We start from the raw sequence: 23,417 nt of genomic DNA, 5'->3' as shown, positions 1-23,417 counted from the left end.
CCTCTCCGACCGGCCAATGAAGAATTAGAGGAATTTATTTCTGGTGATAGAAACTCATTTCGTCATAATGTGGTTTGATTCCACAATATGCTGTAGGTCCGTTGCTAGGTAACCAATGGTTCTTAGCCGTAAAATAAATCTAATCCTTTGGGCCAACCCTAGGAGAGCTGTTAATCAGCTCAGTGGTCTGGTTAAACTAAGATATACTTAACTTTGTGGACTGGATCTCATTTTCCAAAAGCACTTGATAGACTCTATATAACTTTTTATACATTTTCCAAGTCTTTCTTTCAATCTTATATGAAGCACTAAGACAAATATTGCAAAAATAGTGCATGGTTAGTTTGATATAATAATTTTGAATATTTGTATACATTAATCACTGATCTAGAAGCATTGTTTATTTCCCATGATGTCTGGTGAAACTGATAAAATACAATTTGCTGATTTGTACCAGTGAATGAAAAAAGTTTCTATTAATTTTTCGTAACATTACACCTAGCTGATAGTTTATAAAACACACTGCAAATTGATGATAAGTTGCTACAAAATAATGGCATAAACCCCTCTCATAAAATTAAAACAGTTTTTTCAAAAGTTTTGTTTATTTTTAAAATTATAAATTCATGTTTCTAAATAAAATCTATAATTATAAATAATAATTTCAATAAATTGCATTCACAGCATCGCCTGCTGTTTGACAGTAGTCATGACAAATGCTCTAAAAAAGTTTCAACACACAGCAAAACATAAAACATTTAAATTCCTAACAATACAGTATCATTAGTTTTATAATCTAATAATTAAAGTGCTTTTCCACTTATAATTTTTGCATTCCCATACCAAATCCTATAAGAAATAGTAAATACAACTTTCTTTTCATAACAACTACAATGCAGGAAAATTTTTTGGCATACAGCACTTTTTGAATTCTTATACACTAATGGCTCCCATTCCAAATTCAAAAGGTTCAAGTTATGAGAATATTAGGGTAGTGTGACCAATCTTAAAAACTTTAACTATATAGGAAGAAAGTCCACACTTTTAAATATTAAACACTTAACTAATTCAACTGCAAAGTATTTCACATTCTCACAAACATTTCTCTCATTCAAAACTTACTTCACTCTCCTTGTCTTGTGTTTTTTTGACTCGACGTGTTGAGCAAATTGACTTTCAGAATTCAAAGTAATATCACAAGGTGCACAGTAGTACTTTCCTGTGAAATACAATAAAAACAGATTGGTATATGTAAGATGACGACAAATCTGCTTGACAGAACAAAATGATAAGATTTCACACTTGAAAACAGAAGTGTCAGTTTTTATACTAAGACTGATTGTGTAATGGTGTCTTTATCTAGTTCTGTGTTGTTAGTCCCCAGCTGGCAGACTCATTGAGCTATAGCTCCTCATCTGCTTGTCTATCCATCCCTGGTGCTCACTCTTGTAGCCTCCTTTACTTCCCTGGCTCACCAAGTCAATTTCTCAATTTGCTAATTTGCTAGTTCAAGCTAATACTCCACCCGCCAGGGGTGTCATACTTGAGATGTAATGCATTAAAATACGCCACAAGCACATTTTAAAAATAAATATTTTATGCAAAGACAAAAAAACTAGATGGGGATACCCTTTGAGTTTCAAATGATGTCAGCAATAGATCATGGCTCAAATACCTGTACTTCACCATACGACATATGGCAATATATACCCATTGCATATAAGTGCTCTTCAATAATTTCCATCATATATGTCCACATGAGGACTATAACTTTCTCCCTGGTGCCTTGCTCCTCTGTTTTATTTCATTTTATTTTATTTGATTTTTTTGCAGTTGTTCAGTGTTTGTTACAATTTTTGAAGTTTGTGTACCTGTTTCAAAAATGTTATTGTCCACGGTCAAAATATTCTTTTTAACCATTCTGGCTCATAACCTTCATATGCATCTGTGCCATCTGTCACACCAAATCAAATTTCACCTGATCTAAGGAGTTTACAATAAAATTTTTAAACATCATGCCAATGACACTAAAGCCTCTTCTATTAGACATCCTGAAACCTGATACTGTATTAACTAAAAACATGCCTGACCAAACCTACCTTTAGCGTATAGAACGCATTTATCTGTGCAAATACAGTAAACTTCATATCCTAAATATGACTTGTGTTAAGCAATTAATCAGATGTGTCTAAACAACTCATGACCAGTGTTACAGCTGAGCCAGTCTTTATACCAAGTCATCATGTCACAATCAATACTATCACACCAAATTATCAAATTGCATTACATACTGGATTATTTTATAAAATATTATGGATTTATCATGTTTGATAGTTCTACAAAACATCAGGGAATTAAGAATATATAGAATCACAGTAGGAGCTATAAATACATTTTAGCACACAAAAAGCATCAAGGTGGGTAGCTACTGGGACAAATATAATACAATAATCATCAAAATTTTAAAAGCAAGTGGACCATTCCACAGACCTCTATGAAAAGTGAATTTTACTCAGTGAGAAATTTATAATGAAATAATATAATAATAAGTTCATCTAACAAAAGCTCTGAATCATACACTAATGGGAAATGCCTTGTTGCCAAATTTAATTGCAAATGCAAGACTGTTCAGTAATTAAAAAATATTATTGTGCAAAATTTATAGAAAAATGAAAGGCTGCAAATTATTGGAAAAATTTTATTAATGTGCACTTACCATCATCCTACTATATTCTTGCACACCTAAAGTGAAGCTGGAGAATTTATTTTGTAAAAACTATTTTCAAGACAGAGGAGGTGCAAGGCATGGCAGGCCATCATTATGTAGGTATTTGAACCATCAGATTTCTGATGTAGGTTCCCACAGTTCTCATGTCACAAGAAGGAGATAGCCTATGTTTGAAAAGCGACTTTTCTTCAACATATTTCTAACAATAGCAAACAATGTTATCCAAAACTAATCAAACCTTGAAGTATGTGGATCCCACTTTTCTTTACAAAAAAGATACTTGTGTGAACTGTTCCACTGTGAAATTTTTTGGTTCTGCCTCTAGTTCCAAAGCCTCCCTATCTTATGCAGGTTATTCATCAGTCAGACTCATATCTGACAGATCCTCTCCATGAGGATTGACTGACTCCTCCACATCATCTTCAGTTCCTGTGCTAATTTTATAATTCACTGTTTTGAACATTTCATCTTTAACAAATATACTAAATTTTAGGCACACATTTTTCGAAACTTTTTTTTTATGTATGCTTCTGTTAAATCTTCCCATGCCACAGTTATATTCCAGATGGCAATGTAAATATTGCAGGACTTCCAGAAACTTCTCAATGTTAAGTCAACATCTGCATCTCAAGTTCTAATTGCCAAGGCAATTGTAAAGCTATGATAATACACCTTGCAATCTGCATTCACTCCATTATTCATTAGAAGGGGGAATGTAAACCACTTACTTTTCCATTAAAACTGTCCAGATTGGGAGGGTAGCCTAAAGCATTATCCAAAATATGTGGAATCTTGAAAGAAATACCAATATGATTAAAATGTTTTTCACATTTAAGATTGAAGCCATTCTTAAACCATTGTTCAAATATGATAAAGTGTCATCCATGCCTAGGGTTAGTAAAATAATGCACAAGCAACAATGCCTTTTTAATTTTTTTCAAAGCTCTGAGAATTAGTGAGTGGTGCACAAGAGCAGGTTTCAATTTGCAAGTCCCAGATGCATTCCCTATGAGCAGAAGATTAACTTTACGTGTTACAGTTTACTGCATCAGTATCTGGACTAAGCAGCCTCTCCTGACACCTGCACTTCAAAAAATTTTGAATTAATTTTAATCATGCAAGCCAACTATGTACTGATGCAAATATCCGAGCTCCTTAACAGTATACTGAAATTTTATATCATCAAAGAGGCTTCAAGTCTTGACATGAATTGTCACAGGCATTCAGACAAGTATTTTCTACACCTGGTCTTCAGTATATATTGTTAGCAGTTTCTATATCTATAACATAGCAACTTCCCCAGTTTAAACACAGACATTCACTTTAAGCAAGCTCTGCCTTTTACACACTTCTTTTTTGGGCAGCATCCTTCACTATGGTATTCACAGCTGACACCACAAGACAAAATTCATCTGCTATTGATGACGAGTTTTGTCCTTAACATATTCTAATTATTTTCAATTCCAAGTCTACTGGCTTACACTTACAAGATGGTTTACCCTTCCCCTCAAAAGCATGTTTGCCATCAGCTATGGTGAAAATATAGGGATCATGGTGAACACAGGGCGAGACAAAGTATACCTCACTCTGCAAATATGCAAAAACTGATTTCAGAGGCTTTCCTCAGCTTCCAACCATTGTTTCCACTACCACTTTGCACTTATCATGTAGCATCTGCTTTGCTTTAGAATTTTCATAATTTTTTTGTGATGCAGATTTCCTAAAGAATTTCTTGTACAAAGTCAAATTCATGTAATGCAAATTTACATAAAGCAGGAACTAGCAGTATTTCCAAATCAGGGAATCTATTCAAACAAACCAAACTGTGTTCAAACTACAAATTACAAGATCCATGCATAAAGTCTAAAGAAATAAATTCCTCTAACCTGAAGGAGTTCTGTAGATAGAAAAATCTTTCGATTTGGTTTTTTTAACTTCATCTCCTTTTATAACACTTGCCAAAATGCTGTCTGCTAAACCTGTTAAAAATACCCTTGGGTTATTAAAACAAAGCAAAATACAACACTGAAACGCATACACATTGTACATACTCATACACAGTATTTCACATGTCTCCGAGATATGTGAATTTCTACTAATTTACAAAGGCCATTTTGATACAAAAAGTGTGCCAACAGCAGCACAGTATTATAACCAGACAAGATGTCTAAATGAATAAAAAAAAATATTGCACAGTTAAGTATTTTGTTCTAATGAACAAGAGGGATTTAGTTGAGCAATAATGAAAGGTAAGTCAGTCAAACAATTGAAAAACAAGGCAAAATGAATATGCAAACAATAACTTAATATACTTATCATGTGCAATGCTTCTAAAACTTTATGGCATTATAATTCAATTTCCTCCACAACCAAGTACAGTACCTGGAATATTAAATATGGTTAAAGACTTTTATTCAATTCTACTTTGAAGTGCCTTTAAGTACCTAGTAAACAATGTGATAGTAACAGAACAGGTCAAGTCTCTACTTCAAGGATACTCAAATTTCAAACCAAGCACATGTGATATACTGTACTCTGACCTTTAAATAACAAGGTCATGGATGTGTTTTTGTTTTTTTAAAACTGGATTCATATACATATCTGGAAAATAATTCTTCAGCATTATACATAGTACCCAAGACATATAAAAAAAAAATTATGGTTACCCTGAATAATAAAAAAAAAATGGCCAGCCTTTGGGGGGGTTCCCTGACAACTTCATAATAATGCAAGTTGTAAAATCAGCTCCTTGCAAAAAGCAAATTTATTTCCTGCCAAATAAAACATCCTTTTTAGTAGGAAAGATTCCTAAGTAGTCACTCACACTGGCAAGGGTGACCCTGAAATCTTTGTTCTCTAGATAAACATAATGACAGGTATTTCTCATCACCATAACTTGGTGTGCTTCTTGAATAAGGTGAGGTGTTTAGAACAAGTATTTATGTCAGACCAGCTAGAAGTCTAATTACTTCATGGAGACCAGTATGAGAGAAGATACCCCAGTGCATATTCTTCAAGTCTAAACATACAGTGCTGCCTATTACCCTACAAAGAGGATATGATGTACCTGGTGAGTGATAGCTATCTTTAAACCAAGGCAAAATATGGAGAAATTTGGCACCAAGTAGTCAAGACAGGCCCCCTCTGTCAGCCTTTTTAGGAATAAGAAAGAGCCCACGCATACCAATCTGTCCCTTTCACTTCAGCATTTTTAGGAATAGTAAAGAGGCACCAAATGCCAACCCAACAACAATGACGATAAACCCAGATCCCCCTTCCACCAATGCATGCAGAAACACCACCCAACAGTGGTTATTTACCCTATCCATGCTGCAGTGAAAAGATGTTTAAGAGAGGAAATAGGTAGATTTATCAGAGCAAGAATCAAGGAAGTCCTTTTAATTTTTTATAATCATGACTTCCCTGCTCACAAAACTCAACTAAACCATGTTTATCCTTCATTTCTATGCAAAAGGTATGCTAAGGAAACAAATACCCAAACAAATTAAACTCCTTATACTTTTGCACATATGAACTTTGGGAATATTAAATAAGTCTGCCGCAACCAGAAAATCACAAGGAATATGAAAAATAATCTTGATTCCACTGAAACTGCAATCTCAGCAATCTTTTACTTTTATGAATATTATATTATTACAGATTCTATTAATCACAGTTTTTCATCAGATCATGATCATTTCACTTAAATGATAAATAGGCCTATTTTCAAGTCACATGGCCACAAAAATAGCAAAATTCTTTTAAAATTGGATAACCAGATACAGATCGCACTAAATTCTTAAAATAAAATTTTTATTTTTTCATACAAATCAGTTACTTTTTTAAAGCATTCTTTGCAATAGCAAAACATCCCCAGAAGAAAAATAATCTCCCTTTCTCTTAGCAGTGAAAATGGGTTACTCCCTGTGAAGTCTGAACCAGCTATAGTTGGGTGTGTTCTGGTGGAGAGTCAAGTTTAATTACTTAAAGTAATGTTTGTATGTGAAGGAATTTTATTTTTAATAATTAGTATTGTTTACATACAAAACCCACTATATATACTCAAGCATAAGGACTAATCACAGGAAAATCCATTGTAGCATTTGTACTTGCAGAAGGGCCGAAACACTAAACCTTTTACTATTTACTAAAAGCACTGAATGATTCTCAAGTTATAATATTATGGATTGTATTTATGTCTGTAATAGCTTTAAAAGCCTCCACAGTTCCTGTGGCCCTGACTTCATGACCACTAACCATAAGAATCAGAGGTGTAGGAATAGGTCACCAAAATAACATTGTTTTAGCCAAAGGAAGATGGTATTTTTAGTTATTCTGTGTCTACTCAAGCTGAAAGAAATAAGTAATCATGTACCACTTTTGTAAAGCTAACACTAAGAGTTCTGACAGGGCACAGAGAAAGGTCTTCCTTGTTTGTTAGCTGCACTAGCAGCACAGGAATGACAAAGTTAGGTGATGCCACAAATCTGGCTCATAAGATAGGTCAATACTGTATTTTTAAAAATATTGTACTGGCATGGGATACCTTTCTAAATACTGGTGCTCAATCACCCTTTTTGCTGTGGCAACAGCAAGTATTCTGATATTAAACGATATGATGTTTGAAAAGGTTCAAAAAACTCGAAGTTAGAGGTAACACTACAGTACGTATTGTCCAACATACAGAATTATGACTATATACTGTATAAGGACCATTTTAACTAACCAGTTGAAGATGAAGATGCCTTTTTGGTAGTAGCTCTGACATTCTTCATATGACGTTGTCCCACCATGTGGCCATCAAGCTGCTCCTTTGATGTTGCTGAGACACCACATAAACCACAAAAGTATCTGTTGAACATAAAGGCCGTTTTAACTAAGCTTATACAATGCACACATATTAGTGACTTTCCTACAGGTAAGAGAACTGTTGATGCTATTTATCATAACTTGAGAGAAGAAGGGTAAATAAATGTCTTCAAGCAGCTTGTTATTTAATTATAAATCAGATTGGTCTCATGCAGCAACACATTTTAGTGGGTTTCCTATCCTGAAGTGAGACATGATCAAGAGTTTTAGATATTCATAAGTAAGGGTGCCATTTTAGCTCTTTCTGCACTAGATTTAACTTTTTCATATTTTCTTGATCAAAGACTTGTCATTTAGTGTAGCTGCAGTTTTTAACGTTATTTAGATATATGTGATGCTAAATATAACCTTTTTTTTTTTTTTAATACAATGGCCCCTAAACATAACAGCCCCAAACTTATTGGAATTTCATTATTTACTGGATAAGCCTGAGTCCAGTAAAAAGGAAAAGAAAATTTCATACTTAATGGCACAAGTCTGTTATATACATTAGATTCATTTTATGGTGAGCTGAACACACACAACTGACGCTTTCCTGTCTAAACCAGTGAGACCACGTAATTCATTCATTCAGCACATTTTGTCTACCTCATACAGAACCTGCTATTGTGTTTTTGCTTTTGCAAGTAAAGTATGTATAGTAATTGTTTATTGTACATTAAAAGTTCTAACTATAGTATACAATATGATTACATAATGCAATGTACTTTCAGTAAAATTGGTAAATTTATGCATAAAAAGTAATTTTTGAAAGTGAAGGTGTCACTTTTTTTCGAGGGGTAGGCACATGCTACGAAATTTGGAGATGCTTGTCATGCATTTTCTGCATTTCAGAAAAGGCAATCACACTACTGCAAATCACTATTAATCAATGTATAAAAACAGTTCCTTACATAAATTACTTTTAGTTTTAAAGTGACTGGGCCATGCTACTTGTCAAAAACCTGTCACAACATTTTCATATATTTGTTTTGATAAACCATGCCAAACCACTGACTGAAATCACTTATGCCAGTATTTTTGCATACTTTGTATTAACATTCCTGATTCAAGAGAAATACATATATTTAGACTTCAAAAACTGATATACTGTACAATGCAAAATGTCACATGGCCTTTACAACTTGCTTTATACTATACTTAGTCATTATTGATATAAAAGAATACTTGGTCATTATTGATATAAAAGAAACACTGATTCAAGTACTTCAGTGTAAAACACAAAAATAATGCAAAAAAAAAATATCACATGTTTTCTACAACCACCCCAGCCAAGAAACAGACGTTACATCATGTCTTTCAGAGCCAAAAATAAAGCTTATGCTTTGAATAGTTGTTACTTTGTGAGGTAGAATCTATCAACCGATACTCAGGCATTCTAGTGACATAGCCAGGCCACTTAAGTTTCTCAAATACATAGTTGGATGCCATTTTTAAACAAGCCCAAGATTGTAGCTCTTTGTCTTCTACTAATATAGCTTTGATCATGACCTTTTGAATTTTAAAGATTGAAAACACAAAATATATTTGATAGGTGCTTAATCTTCTCTTTTCTGATTCTGATCTTCTGAATTCATTCTGTTTTCAGTTCATTTTAGTCCTCATACTTTTTTAAGTGACTGTTATGAGGCAATCAAAAACTCTGCTCTGTTTGAAAAAAGGCATTACAGTATAACAGTTTCCTCAGCACTTGCAGTTTAATAAACTGAGTTATCTTCCTGGTAGTTTCAAGGAACAATGTTACAAAACAATCACTTATTCTTTATTTGTTTTACCTCGACGGAAACCACATGACAATTATATTCTTTTCAAAATGTCTCACCTTCAATCTCTAACTGGAATGTTTTACCAGACCATCCAAGTAATGTTCATTAGCCAGTTCATAATATTAATAACAACATATATTGGGCCTGAGACTATTTGCTTTGGATATGCAGGAAGAGCTGTTTTCATCAAACAGCAAACCCTGTTACACCTATATTACCCTGAATTTCCAGTAAAGGAAGGGACAAAATTTGGGTACATTTTGGAATCAAAATGTAATTTTGAACACTCAAAACAAGTAAAAATTCTTCACCTTTCCTTCTCTTTAACTGGTGATGGCTCTTCAGGTTTCTTTGAAGTTCCATTGGTTTCATCATCTGATGGTGGGTCAAGATTCAGCCCTATTCTCTCTGCTGCCACTCTAGGATCAGGAGGACTTAACATGAAAATACAGAATACTGATAAACATTCAGGCTTGAAAATTATTTAAAGTAAAAAATCTTATATCTTGAATAATGAGAGTACTATAATAAGTAAAATATCTTATGAAACTATACAAAAAGTTAAACTTCACTTAAGGTATTACTATACATACTGACAAATAATGCTGAATTAGTAACAAAAAGAAAAATTACCAGTCCAACTACAGTATGCTTTAATAAAGGATTAATATAGAGATTTCTTCAAATCTATATTATAGTCAATCAGTGTATACTTGTCAAAAAAATCAGCTGGTTTTCTGACAAATATTAACTGAACATATATTAATTAAACAAATTATATTCTAATCAACTTTTGTTATAGTTTCAAACTGCTCATGCAAATGAAATGAACAGCATATAGCAATAGTACTGAAATCTGGATGACTTTCAGTGGTTTTAATGCACTTTACCTTCATCATCTGACAGCAACACTGCAAAGATTAACAATTAAGAAACTTACGTTCTCTGCCATTTCCCAGTGTCCTTATTGTAATAACCAGCTTTCAATGGTTTAAGTCCATGCAAAACTCGCTGGTGATTCCTTCCCATATAGTGCTGTTGAGCATGTTGCTCTGATGTAAAACTGAGATCACAACATTTGCAGTAAAGCTGACTAACATCAAGAGTTTCTGGTTTCTGAAAGGACAGAGAAGAAAATACCACGAGTAATAATATTATAGGACCTTCATAAAAAGTATGGATTTGCTATGAATTCAAATCTGTTTAGCCATTTTTTTCTAATTAGTTAGGTTTCCAGCCTGAAAGTATCTACCATATATGCTGCACCACAAGACACACCCCATTTTTAACAAGGATTTTTTATTTCAAGAAAATAAATATTTTAGAACAGTACAATACACTGTACGTTTATTTCAAATAATTTTAATGCTTAAAGTACCTCATAATGGTATTGCATTTGAATTGATACTGCGAGTGCCACTTGCTATCCTTAAATGAATTCTCATTCAACTACACAGACTCCTTTCTTGTATTCACAAGCTTTATACTGTAAACCTTGTTTGTATTCACAAATGGTTTATTTTAAGCCTTTATGTAAGCAATTTGCAACTGCCAGATTCAAGATACCTGACCAGCCTATTTATCTGAACAGGTTTCATACAGATGTCCTGTTGTATTTCATATGAATGACTTTGATATAACAGAATCAAGTTCTCATTTGAAGAATGACTGATATGTTCCTCTATTATGAGGGTTAATTTCTTTTACTCAAAGGCTTTCATTTCTGCAGATAGTGTAAATGTACAAGAGACTGGCCAAGGCAACAGTAAATGTACAGGAGACTGGCCAAGGACCCCTCATGAAGATAGATACTACCAATAGATTAAATATGACTCTTCTGAGACTAGCCAGGAAGTACGGAGATTACCACACACAGAAGGCAAAATATAAAGGAGCTGGCACAAAATTCACTGGTGATCACAAAGAGAAATATAAATTCTGATGGAATAGTTGTAAAACAGAGAAAATGGAGTAGACATACTAGTCAAAGATGAAAGTGATTATCTCAGTAAAGATGGGTTTGGCTACCACAAGAAGAAAAGCAAGAATTAAGGGAAGGCTATCATATGATAGTGACATAGTGCTGCAGTCAGATGGGATACTGATAGGAGGAGACTTAAATGCCCACATAGGAAGAGACAAAGCTGGTTTACTGACGGTACGGGTAAATGTAGCATTAGGGGAGAAAAAAGGGATTTTGACAAAGGAAAAATCTATTTCTGGGGGAAGACCTGTGTCACCCAGTGAAATGGTTCCAATAGCACTCATTTCTAGGTATAACTATTGCTAAATATACCAGAGAAAAAAGCTATCCATAATGCCGGGGTTACTACCCCCGGATCGATTCACCATAACGGTGTCGGTATGCACTAAGGGTGAGTGGACTCCACTATCACAGGTCTTCGTCCAATAGACCTCTCTATTCTCAAAGTCCCAAATTTGGGTGTGCATACTGGGATTTTGCCAAAGTTGAAGAACACAGTACAGTACTTGAGAAGACAAACAGACAATAATATACAAAGACAAGGATGCTGAAACACACTGATTTCATTATAATGAAAAATATGGACAGCATAAAAAAAAAGATTGCACATTACATAAGACGAAGCTTATTTAACAAAAATGAGTGCTGCAAGCTAATTTGTTAGTAAGGAATAGAAAGATGAAAAAAATAAAAACATGGATACTGAAAAATGAAGAAATCTAAAGGAGTATGAAAAATTAACATAGCATCAAAGATTGGTCTGTGGAAACAACTGAAAGAAACTATACGAAAGGCAGCATAAGTAAAAGGTGACATCCAGGTAGGGTTACAGTCAGAGACATAGTGGTGGACTCAAGATGTAAATGTGGCAGTTGGAGAGAGAATGAGAGCCCTCTGAATAGAAGAGGAGCAAAATAATCAGAATTTCAACAAAGTAGAGTGAAGAGAAAATATTTAGAACACCAAAGAAGCTGAGGAAAAATGTAAAAATGGCAAAGTACATAAAAGATGAAAAGGGAGAAATTAAAGTTGAAAATGTAAACAGGCACTGGAACAATGAAGGCAGTAAGTAAGTATACCTTAGTTTTACCAGACCACTGAGCTGATTAACAGCTCTCCTAGGGCTGGCCTGAAGAATTAGACTTATTGTACGTGGCTAAGAACCAATTGGTTACTTAGCAACGGGACCTACAGCTTATTGTGGAATCCGAACCACATTATAGTGAGAAATGAATTTCTATCATCAGAAATAAATTCCTCTAACTCTTCATCGGCAGGCCGGGGGAATTGAACTCCGGCCCATCAAGTGACAGTCTGAAGCTCTACCAACTCAGCCAACGAAGGATTGTAATGAAGGCAGTACAGTACTGTGTTTTGAAAACCTTCTGAATAAAGAAAATTAACATGAACTTGATGCTGGCATAACTGAGAAAATAACAGCTAACTGAGGAAATTAAAAGGGCTAAGGAAAAAATGGGAAGGCCCAAAAACAACAGCTCATCATCCATCATTAGTTTACTAGAATATAAGAAAACCTGATAGAAGAGTGTGAAAAAGTCTCACAGCAACTGTATACAAAGGAAATGATGTTGCACCATAATGTGGATGTTTTAGGAGAAATAAGATTACCTGAGTTCATGTGAAATGTTTGAAAATATGCTGGATGAAAGGTCGAGAAAAATTTTTATGGTCAATAATTGTCCTTTTGGCTCCATGCCAGAGATTAACAACAGAAGCTATGTTTATAATGAGGCATGCAAAGAGGAAGAGTTTGCCAGAAAGACTCGTTAAGCTCATGATGTTCCTCTACCTCAGGGACACTGTAATTTTGTTACAACTAGACTGAGATTAAAAATGCAAGAATCAGGCATAAATTATATGCAATACTACATAACAAAACAGTTTAGGGAACACCAGGTCACTATTTACTTTTAACCATCCATATCTGAATGTTACTTTTAGTATACTGTACAACATAATGGGAAAGTTTTTTTGTGGGTATGTTTGGTATTCAGTTGCCATGTATTCCTTACAAATTTTATTTTTCTAGTTTATCTAATTTTATTATGTACTACATATGAGTACAGTATCTGTTATATGAAGTGTTGCTGTATATTTAAGGATGTTTTATTACTCTCTAAAACAATAACTTGTGAGGCTTTCTGATTAAATTCCAGAAGGAAAATATTTTGTCATAGGATTTCTTTCACAACTTTTATTTTCTAAGAACTTGCAAGTAAGTGTTTCAAACAAGGAAACTGAAATAAAAAATTAGACCTCAGAGTATAGTTGATATCTTGCTTGTTCAGCCCAGTTGCCTGCATATACTATACAAATCTTCATCTATGTTTTTCAGTACTCTAATTCTCTTGATTTTTTACTCATTTTCTTATTCTGTTATGTACTTTTTCTGCAGTCTCAGTAACTATGTATCAGTTTCACGATAAACAAGTTCCTCCTGCTTCCTTATCTCAAAATTTCACCAATAATTCAATATAAGATCTATTTCTAATTGTGCCAGGTGATCTTTGATATCTATATATTTCTTTATATTTACTTGTTTAGCTTGCTTACCTTACTTTGATGCCTGTAGCATATAATTTTAATACTTATGGTAGCATACAATATAAACATTATCTAGATGGATGACATTAATCCTACACAGTTGTAAGATGTACAGCACTTGAAAAAAAAATAACTGAAAATCAATTTACTTACCCTTTTGGAAGGAGAGATGTCAATTTTGGGGAGCTTGGCTGCAGATTCCCCATCTTTACGTGCCGATTCAATAAGAAAGTGTTTCACTTTTTTCTTATGAGGCTTTCCTTCATAGTGATTTTTTGACTGTATTCTTGAATTGAGCTGAAATAATAATTATGAGATGGTGTAATAATGTAAACCAAACAATACTGTACTAAACAGCTTTGTTTCATTATACAAGGTGGGGGCCCAAAAACAAGGTAGCCTGAAGTTTATCTTTCAAATAAGCTACCTTATGCCTAGGACAGGAACTCTAAATGCCAAACTTCCCCAGGGGTCAGCGGTTAAGAAAAGTATTCAACAATCACTGATTTTCTTGATTTGTATGATGTTATCAAAGCCAAGCTTATAGCATAATGTCTAGAAATATAAGTCAGATCTGCCTGGTGAGCACTCAAATAGAAGCAGATCAAGTTAGGTATCTAGTTATTTGTCAACCATTATTGGTCACAGCTAAGGAGAAGGGAAAAAGGGTTAAGAGAGGAAAAATTCTCAGCTGTGAGCGTTCAAGACCACCAAAATAGGAGGGCCATGATGGAATCCTCATTCAAGGGTTAAACTATTCCTGAAATGTTGTGTGATATGTGCATGATTATTTTACCAGACTAATAAGCTACCAATATGAATACTTGTATGTTTTGTGAGTCCATGCACTATGTGTACATGGTGATATTCTGTCCTCAACACGATGGAATATTGGCTCCACAGCTACATGCAGACTCATGACCATTTGGCAAAATGGAAATACATCCCTTTGCTACTAGGCAAAGATGGCCAGCTTAGCCTGACACCAATTACCTTTTCCAACTCTGTGCAGTCTGGAGATTTTCCCTACAGATGCTGGTGACTGCCCTGGTTTTGGTTATTGATTAATTTGCATGAATGAGAATTTTAGATAGTGATGAAATCCCATCATCTGAGATTACTATAGCCTTCCCAAAGAATGTGAATTCTCTCTACAGGCATACTCTTCCCAAACACAGACTAATGAGAAGAGAAAAGTGGATGATTAATGTCCCTGGCTATAAAAAATACCAAGTACATATTTATAAAACTTGCAACAAGCTTGAGAACTGTGCAAGAAGAGTATGGTCAAGAGTATGGACTGTTGTAGATGATAATTACCACTGAAGTCTGTGACTATTAGATAATAATCAAAGGTAGGAAGATGGAAGTGCAACAAATCTATATGAAGTAGCCTCTTACTTTAGTATGTAATTTCAGTCTTTGATCTCTAAATCTTAAGCAGCCTGCCCATAGTTTGACTTCACTTTTTTAGTCTTTCACTAAATTATATTTCAGGAGAACCTGTACTGGATATCATTAATTTTTATTATCATAAAGATTCAGCCTCATTAATCCTTTATCCAATTAATGCTGTTTCACTGCTCAATGTTAAAAAACACTGACCTTATGGAAAAAAAAGGTTTATTCCTCTAATGGAAATTTGTAGATAATACTGTACTCAATTCTTTTGCATCCTCCCAATGGTGCTACAAACATTCTGCCCTTCATTCATTCTCTTTGGTCTCTTTTCACATAGCCATCCGATTTCTTCAAGCAAACCTTCCATGAAAGCGCTCCCACCTTCTTTGGAGCAGTTCACTCTCCTTCTACCACAGATTAAAGCACATGCAGAATATAGATTTGTGTCTGAGCAGAACACAAGTTTAACAATAAAATTTAAAAAATCCTTTTTAAATCACTGCTGGCAACTAACTGTTAAACTGTGCTAAAAACTTACTTCAAGGAAATAAAAACCCTGAAAATGGTATTTCACCCATTAAAATCATACAGTGAACATCTAAAAATTTTTACACTACCTCCGCAGAGTAGTTTAGTTACATAAATGACTTACCTTGACATCACAAAGCTTACAGTGGTTGTTCTGAAATTTTTCAACCAGCTCTGACGGAAGATTAGGATCTAACTCAACTGGTACTGAAAAGCAGGAAATATACATGTAAACGCTATCCACACAGACTGAAATTATGATTATGGTACATATAGATGACAGTATTTTCATAAAGGTAAAATATAAGCACAAATATGAAACAGCACGAAATGTAATACCAAAATTATACAGAACAAATCAAAGCTCAGAAACACAGTAACAGACCTATGTAGAACAAGCAAAATCCACCCAATAGAAGATGAATTATACAAAAAATAAAAGTGAAATATATAAAAGAGTAAAAGTGAAGAAAAAGTAAAAATGAAAAATTCACCTGTCATACAGTCAATATTATTACTCTTACTGTTCAAGTATTATCATTTTTGTAATTATTATCATTAATAGTATTAGCATTAACATGAAATTTACTGGTCTCATTGATTTCTGTATACTTTTTTTATACACTACTTTATGCATTAAATCTGAACAGGTAATAGCATATTGGAAGAAATTAACCTTCCTAGATTAGATCTATGAGGTAGCCATAAATATTAAACCCATGAAAAGACATAGTTTATATCTACCTCATCTTAACCTAACATACAAGGGCTCAGCTCTCGCCAAAAAAGATTACTACTCCTTTTATCTGTTTCCTGTTTGGATTCAATGCTTACAGTAGCTAAAACTGGCCATTAATAGTGATTGCTAGCTCAAATGTACTATCGTCTAAACATACAAGATGACATAAGCTATAATACTGAACGAGTGTGTATGCACGAACTTCGTGTGTTATATTCATGTTAACCTCTATGAAAATCAAAATTAGTGTATTATATGCATGCCAGAATTAATCAAATCAGCGTTCTCTCTCTCACTCATGAAGCTGATGATAGTCAAGTATAAAAAATAAATTTACCATCTTACCTAGCAATAATACATTTTTATTTTCGTACAACCAACCAAATATGCAACATAAATTTACACATATTTTCATAGTTTCAAGACAATAGAATGCAGAAGTTCCCCTTCCTCTGATATTACATTTGATTTTAGTGAGCACTAGATTTTACAGCGTGGTTTTTATGTTGGTATGCTTTGCATAAGGAGAGTGCTGTCTTAGAGATGACAATGCTCCACAAGGCGATGCATAACTTTCCAGGATTCCCTGCAGAGGAAGGGGAAGTTGAAGCTCCCCTTACCAATGGGAAACCATAGCCCACAACCAAAAGAAAGCTGAGTCCCTTGGATCCTTTAATAAGGAGCAAGGCTATAACAAGAAGAGAGGATAATCATGTTAATGCTTCCTTCCCTTGAGTGGTGGGGAACGAGAATGTGAACAGGCCACTAGCAAGCATAGGCCATGCTCATGATGGTCCACAGAAAGAGCATGAGCTTGTCCCAGGATGTACCTGCTAGCCCTGAAGAACCAGTATAACCTGTAGTTAAGGAAAGTGTTGACTCTTCCCCTCAGGTTTCCATGAGAACACAGGCATGAGAAGAGTCAAGGTTGATCCTCCATTCCCTAGAGGACCATGCAAGTAATCAGAAGTGCCCAGGGTTGTACACAAGGGACTGGGCATGTGTAGATTCATGCACTGGTGACTGGTCAGGAGCACACTTATTAGCAGATCCACTTGAACTGCCCATGATCACCTACTCCATCTTCCACCAATCCTAAGGCAGGGAAAATGATGAGGAGGAAGACGAAAAGGAAAGGAAGGAAAGCGAAGCCCAGTGGAGTTTCTTCAACCTCCTGTGACTTCAAGTCATTCCAACCTCTCCTGAACATACCAGAAAAAGAATCAACAAAGCATTCACAAAGGGACTCGAGCAGTACTGGCCATAGCAGCAACACCAGGAACCGGAATAAAGCAATGAAGACCAACAAAGCAATGTAGTCCACCAAGACCAAAACATGTGAGGAACTGTATTCACTTATTACAGGTTTTAAAAAAAAATTATTTTCATATTTCATTTTTACTGTCAACTGACAACAAAAAATCTCCTAATCTCCTAAAATTTGACCACCACCCAATTAGGAATAAACAACAGGGTATACCATAATTTAAATAGGTATAGGTTTAATGTGTCTGAAATATTAATAAAACTGGTTGAAGAATGGGGTGGTAGCAGAAGCAGCTTGACATAACATAAGTTGTATTACCCTGACTGTAGGCTGATGGTCACAGTGTTACTTGGATCAAGGTTTCAAGGTTACTGAACTCATTTTGGTCTCTGGTCCCTAGTATCAATTGGGAAAATGTGTCATAAGTCAATTTAATTTGCCTGTTCATTTTCAGTAAAATTTATTATAGTTTATTCTGAAAAATGATACAGTATAATGTATAAAGTACAGATCATAGCCTACGAAAAATGTTTATATGTTGTTTAATAGTCCTATTGCCACAAGCCATAACTAGCTGTATGATAAAATGTCATAATTTTCACATTTGTCCAAAATCCTTCAGACAAATATAGGCCACCACCCTCTACATATCAAAATCCCAATAATGCAAATTACCCTTTCAAGATGATGACTTTTTGAGATAATTAACAATCACTGACAAGAACAGTTAGAATTTGCAGTCACATAAAAAACAATGTCACTTTTTTAAACAACTACTGTAATTTTTTCTCTTACCATTATTTAATAATATTTATGCAGATCCCCATCTCCACTCAGAATTTAGTTCTTCACATAGGATCACATGAAATTTACACATTTTCATAAGAGTAAATCCATCAGCATTGCTTTCTCTTTATACCATTTTCATTCATTCCTTTTGGTATTTCCCACCAAACTGCCTAACTTCTTTACCTTGCCATACTCCAGTTTCACCGTCAGTGGTCTTGTTGAACTAACCACTGATACTAATAATTTTATATTAGCATCACTGAATAACAATGTCTCTAAAACTGATGATTAAAACTGCAGGGAAATTTTATTCATAAATAAAGCATCTAACTCCTTATTAAAAACAAAAGTTATTCAGTTTCCTAATCAGAAGCAAAATATACTAGAAAATACAAAGTTACTTCTGCATACAGCTGAAAGTTAAAACTTTTAGCAAAGAATTAGTTCATTTTACAAGTAACCTAAGGCCATGCAAAAGGAAATAGTGCATGCTGTAATGACGAAGTCATGACTAAGTCTTCAGTTTTTAAGCACTTTGTATACTCACATGGTCGTTTATAAACAGGTCCTGAAACCTTTGTGGGCTGACCAGTGGTAGATTTTTCTCTACGTCTTGGTTTCCTGGAGGAGTCGTAAGACGTTGTCTTAGCTTCTTTCCCTCTTGGAACCAGTGGAGACCCTATCACTGGCTCATGTTGCTCGTTAGATCCATGGTCTGAATCACTGTCATCATCTGAAGGAACTAATGGTTCTTCCAAGGGTACTCTTTCTGATGGTGAATCTTCACAAGGCGGATTGGCCCGTTCAGGAGGTGGGGGAGGTGGAGGTGGAGGGCGAAATGTATGAGGAAGAGACCTTATATGACGATAGGAGACAGGAGGTGGAATACTAGGATAATGGGACTGGTTATTTGGAGGAATTGGTGGCATAGGAGGTGGAGGAACTGGAGGTCGGCCATATCCTCCCCAATAATCACTATACCCTCCATAAGTTGACTGACTGGGATTAAACATACCTAAGGAGAAAGCCTATTATCATTAAAAAGTCAACAAATATTAGTTTAACACTGAGAATGACACAATAAATATGAACTATTGAGCTTATACCATAATGAAAATAGTACTAAATACTGAGTTTAAAATGTTGGGGTCAAGATTTCAAATAATAAGGTAATATTACGTCAAAAGGGGGTAAAAGACAATTTCAGTGAAAGAGGTGAAAGAATTAATCTCACTGGACAAACATAAGTGCTGAGACTACCAGTAACAGTAAAAGGTCATTTAAAATAAAAGGTGACTGGTACTCTTTCCCATTCTGTTTCTTGCACCCAGCAGTTAATGGCTGCACTCTTGCTGGATGGGTCATATGCAGGTTAGTTACAAAATAGAGCTTCCCATCTCTGACTTATTTGAAGTCAGTAGAGTTGACTCCCTCAGTCTCCATTTTTTAAAGTAGGGGGCTGTTGAAACACCATTAGCTTGGAATTCATGATAATATCCTACCATCTGAGCTGGTCTTCCCATCTCACACATGAAACTACAGTTCTCAAGGTTTTCCTGTGAGGTTACACACAAACCAAACTATGTCATGGGGTTCTGTAAGCTTTGGCATCACTTACACAAAACTGTACACTTGGTTACATGAGTCATCCTTTCCCTGCTCACATATGTGATTAGGAAGCTAAGATTTCCAGGTAGATGAACAACACCAATGATGTTCCATAGATAAAACCTCCAAGTATTTGTCAAGAAAAGGGAAAAGTATGAAGTGTTTTATCTCTTCTTGGCTGGCCCAAGTGACCCCAGTTAAAAATAATACTACCACAGCCTCATCTCAAAGTGCAAGCTAGCTTTTACCTTCATAGAAGCCAGACATTCACAAGTGCTGTACTTCATCCTGAAAACATCCTTCAAGAAAACTCAAAATACATTATATTTTGCAATATAACATATCCATCAAAACCAATCCAGAAACATTAATGACACTCAGTTGTGAGCAACTACACATAAGTAAGGAATAGAGTAATTCCTTAAATACTGTACTTAATTTTTTTTTTTTTTTGTAAACAATAAAACTGATTTTCTAATACAAACCCATCAGTTACCATGAGCCTATTTATGTGGTCAGGACTCAAAATCACACTGTATAATGAAGAAGGAAAAACACTACCATCTTGGCCATACATCCAGAGACCCCTTGCACCACTCGTGATTACTAGTCATCCTGCTGTTGTTTGGACTTTCCAAAAGACTAGTGGGACCAGGAGGAGGGCCTCTGTAAAAATTGATGGGTTTGTTATAAATAAATTAATTTTTTCACAAAAAAAATTAATTTAACATAAATCCACTCTCATGGATAGCAAATTTTTCCAGTTTGGGTTGCTGGATAAGCAAATTATAGAGTGAATGCAATCCACATACATTAGTTCTCTAGGTTAACAAGGGGTCATGTAGTTACACTGATTCCTTCAAGACTTGGCCTTATAATATGCTACACTAACCCATTCCATAACACATAGCTGCAATTACCCAAGAGAACTGCTGTTTTTTGTTGCAGGCATGACAGCCAGTGCCTTACTGATCATGGAAAGAAATGTGGGATGGGTTTGAACTGAGGTGTAAAATGTAGAAAAAGCACGAACATTTTTACTTGTTAAAAAAAAAGTGACAAACCTGTCAGGGAATATTTAGGATCCCAAAAATTTCAGAAAAAAAAAATTTAAAAAATAAGCGTACCTGTACAGTGTTTTGGCTGGGGGCTCCAGTAAGACTACTGGACAGGATAAGACATACGAATGACTGAGGAGGAATGAAAAATTTTACAGTAATACGTACTGCAGAACAGTTGCGCACACATCCTTCTGCTATGCACAACCTCATGTTGAGGGGTTCAGGGGGAGTGATGACCCTCTGGCCAGGTCAGGGCATGGTGCCCTACAATGGGTTAGGTTAAGGGATGAATAGGTTTGGATGCATCCCCATTGAAGTGTGTGTTTGATCTGCTTTTCAGCAGTCTGCAACCCACAGAATTTGGATAACATGCAACTCTCCTGCACTTATACCAAATTTATGACTCCTTCGTACATTAACCAGCAGTCATCGACAAGTTCTCAAAACATCTGTATTGTTTATTTCCGTTGTGAATTCCCACCTGGTCTAAGTCTTCATTTACATGACCTACGCCTATGATAACCTGGGCATTCAGTTCCTACCAATCTTCATCCTGTTACTTCAACACTCAAAACTTTACTGACAAAATGCTCCTTGTACATTATGCATCCAGAATGCATGATCTCTGGATCGTAATCCAAAAAACCTTCCCATTTCAGTTTTCCAATTTCATCCTTAAGTTTGCTTTATCAAGTAGCCTAGCATAAGTTCAGTCCTATCCTACCATAACCTACTGGTAATTAGGACATGGTCAGAGCTTATAAACTAAATGGTCTATAAGACAAGCAGGGTAAGGAAAGATATATCCTATTAAGACCTCCTGTGGATCTATTAGCAGCTAGCCTTTGCTACTTGAGTCTAACCTTGGACAGGACAGATGAACAGCTTAGCCTATATCCTAATGTAGCAATTGTCAACCATGAGATAACTTGAGTGAATACTAATATATTAAGCTGAGCCATTTTCGAGTTAGCTGTCTCCCAAGATTGAAAAGGTAACCTATCTCCCAAGACAGAAAAGGCAATTGTCCAGACCTGCCTTCAGGATCCTAGGCTAGCAAAAATTCAGGATAAGATGACACACGAAGCAGATGCAGAGTAGGGAAAAGGGGTAGGCATGAGAAATCCACACCGTGAAAACGGGCCAAACCTAACCTTTCCTAGAATGCCGTGTCCTGACCTAACCTGACTTAGGGTGCCATGTCCTGACCTGGGCAGGGGGGGCTTTGACCCCCTGTGCCATCCCAAGTAACGCTGAATATCGGGACAGATCAGCAGGACTAAATCTCCCTTCGGATACGTGGTCTGGCACTGGCTGTGACCTAGGCAAACCTTTTCTAGTGTCGTGGCCTGACCAAACCAGAATTTACCTTCCTTTCCTGACTTACAGCACCGTGCCCTGACCCTCTTCGGGTGGTTTAGAGCACGCAGAGGACCTTTTACTCTGTGGGATAGAAATTACAACACCTACCCCTGTCTTCCTACTCTGCATACTACCCAGGTCAGTTATCCCCGAAGGTTGCAAAGGTAAGCTATCTCCCAAGACTGAAAAGTTAAGCTGTCTCCCAAAAATTAGAAAGGTAAGCTATCTCCCAAGACCGAAAAGGAGATATCCAGACCATCCTTCAGGATCCTAGGCTAGCCAAAGTCAGGACGGGACACCAGCCCACACCGGCGGTGCTACTACAGGAACACTTGACAGCACTTAACGGCTTCAAGCTCATACCTAACTTGAGCCTGACATATCCTCCCGCACTTATAAGCCTGTGGCTTCTCATGACAAACATTACTACCAAAAAACAACCAAATTTAATCGCCCACAACCAATCAACTGGAAAGTCACCATCGGAGGGGGACGAGATATCAGTCGGCATACAGCCGCAGATATTACTGAATATAAGTTAACCAGATGGCAAAATATAAGTTATATGGATTGCAACCACACCTTATATTCCTCCGGCTCTGGTTGAAGTCAGTCAGTGACGAAAATATCGATAACAGGAACGCCAAAATCACAAAATTCCCGTTTCGAGTTGGGAATCGGGAGCTGGAATTACTGTACTGTCTTGTTGACACTAGTAGGTCTCAGCTGGGGTTCGTTCAATAAGTGAAA

General features: G+C 35.6%; 1 protein-coding gene across 10 annotated transcripts; it reads right to left on the bottom strand.

Moving 5' to 3' along the window:
- Positions 1-379: 379 nt before the first annotated feature.
- Positions 380-23,417, bottom strand: LOC136838481 (zinc finger matrin-type protein 4-like). 10 transcript variants are annotated; one of them, XR_010853008.1, is made up of 11 exons: positions 23,250-23,417; positions 20,730-20,910; positions 19,184-19,651; positions 15,966-16,048; positions 14,066-14,209; positions 10,304-10,479; positions 9,675-9,797; positions 7,455-7,579; positions 4,615-4,707; positions 4,216-4,315; positions 599-1,219 (listed from the first exon to the last, which is right to left on the bottom strand). XR_010853008.1 is itself a non-coding variant. In XM_067103450.1 (10 exons), exons 2-10 carry the CDS (start codon positions 20,731-20,733, stop codon positions 1,119-1,121), a joined length of 1,317 nt encoding a protein of 438 aa, XP_066959551.1. In that variant the 5' UTR covers positions 20,734-20,910; positions 23,250-23,417; the 3' UTR covers positions 587-1,118. The 10 variants fall into 10 exon arrangements, 6 of the variants coding, with proteins under 6 accessions (XP_066959552.1, XP_066959554.1, XP_066959551.1 ...); XR_010853010.1 differs by having other exon boundaries at positions 9,675-9,782; XM_067103450.1 differs by lacking the exon at positions 4,216-4,315 and having other exon boundaries at positions 587-1,219.

Source organism: Macrobrachium rosenbergii, chromosome 5 (assembly GCF_040412425.1).
Source record: "Macrobrachium rosenbergii isolate ZJJX-2024 chromosome 5, ASM4041242v1, whole genome shotgun sequence".
Classification (NCBI taxonomy): Eukaryota; Metazoa; Arthropoda; class Malacostraca; order Decapoda; family Palaemonidae; genus Macrobrachium; species Macrobrachium rosenbergii.
This window is presented reverse-complemented; position numbering and strand designations above follow the sequence as displayed.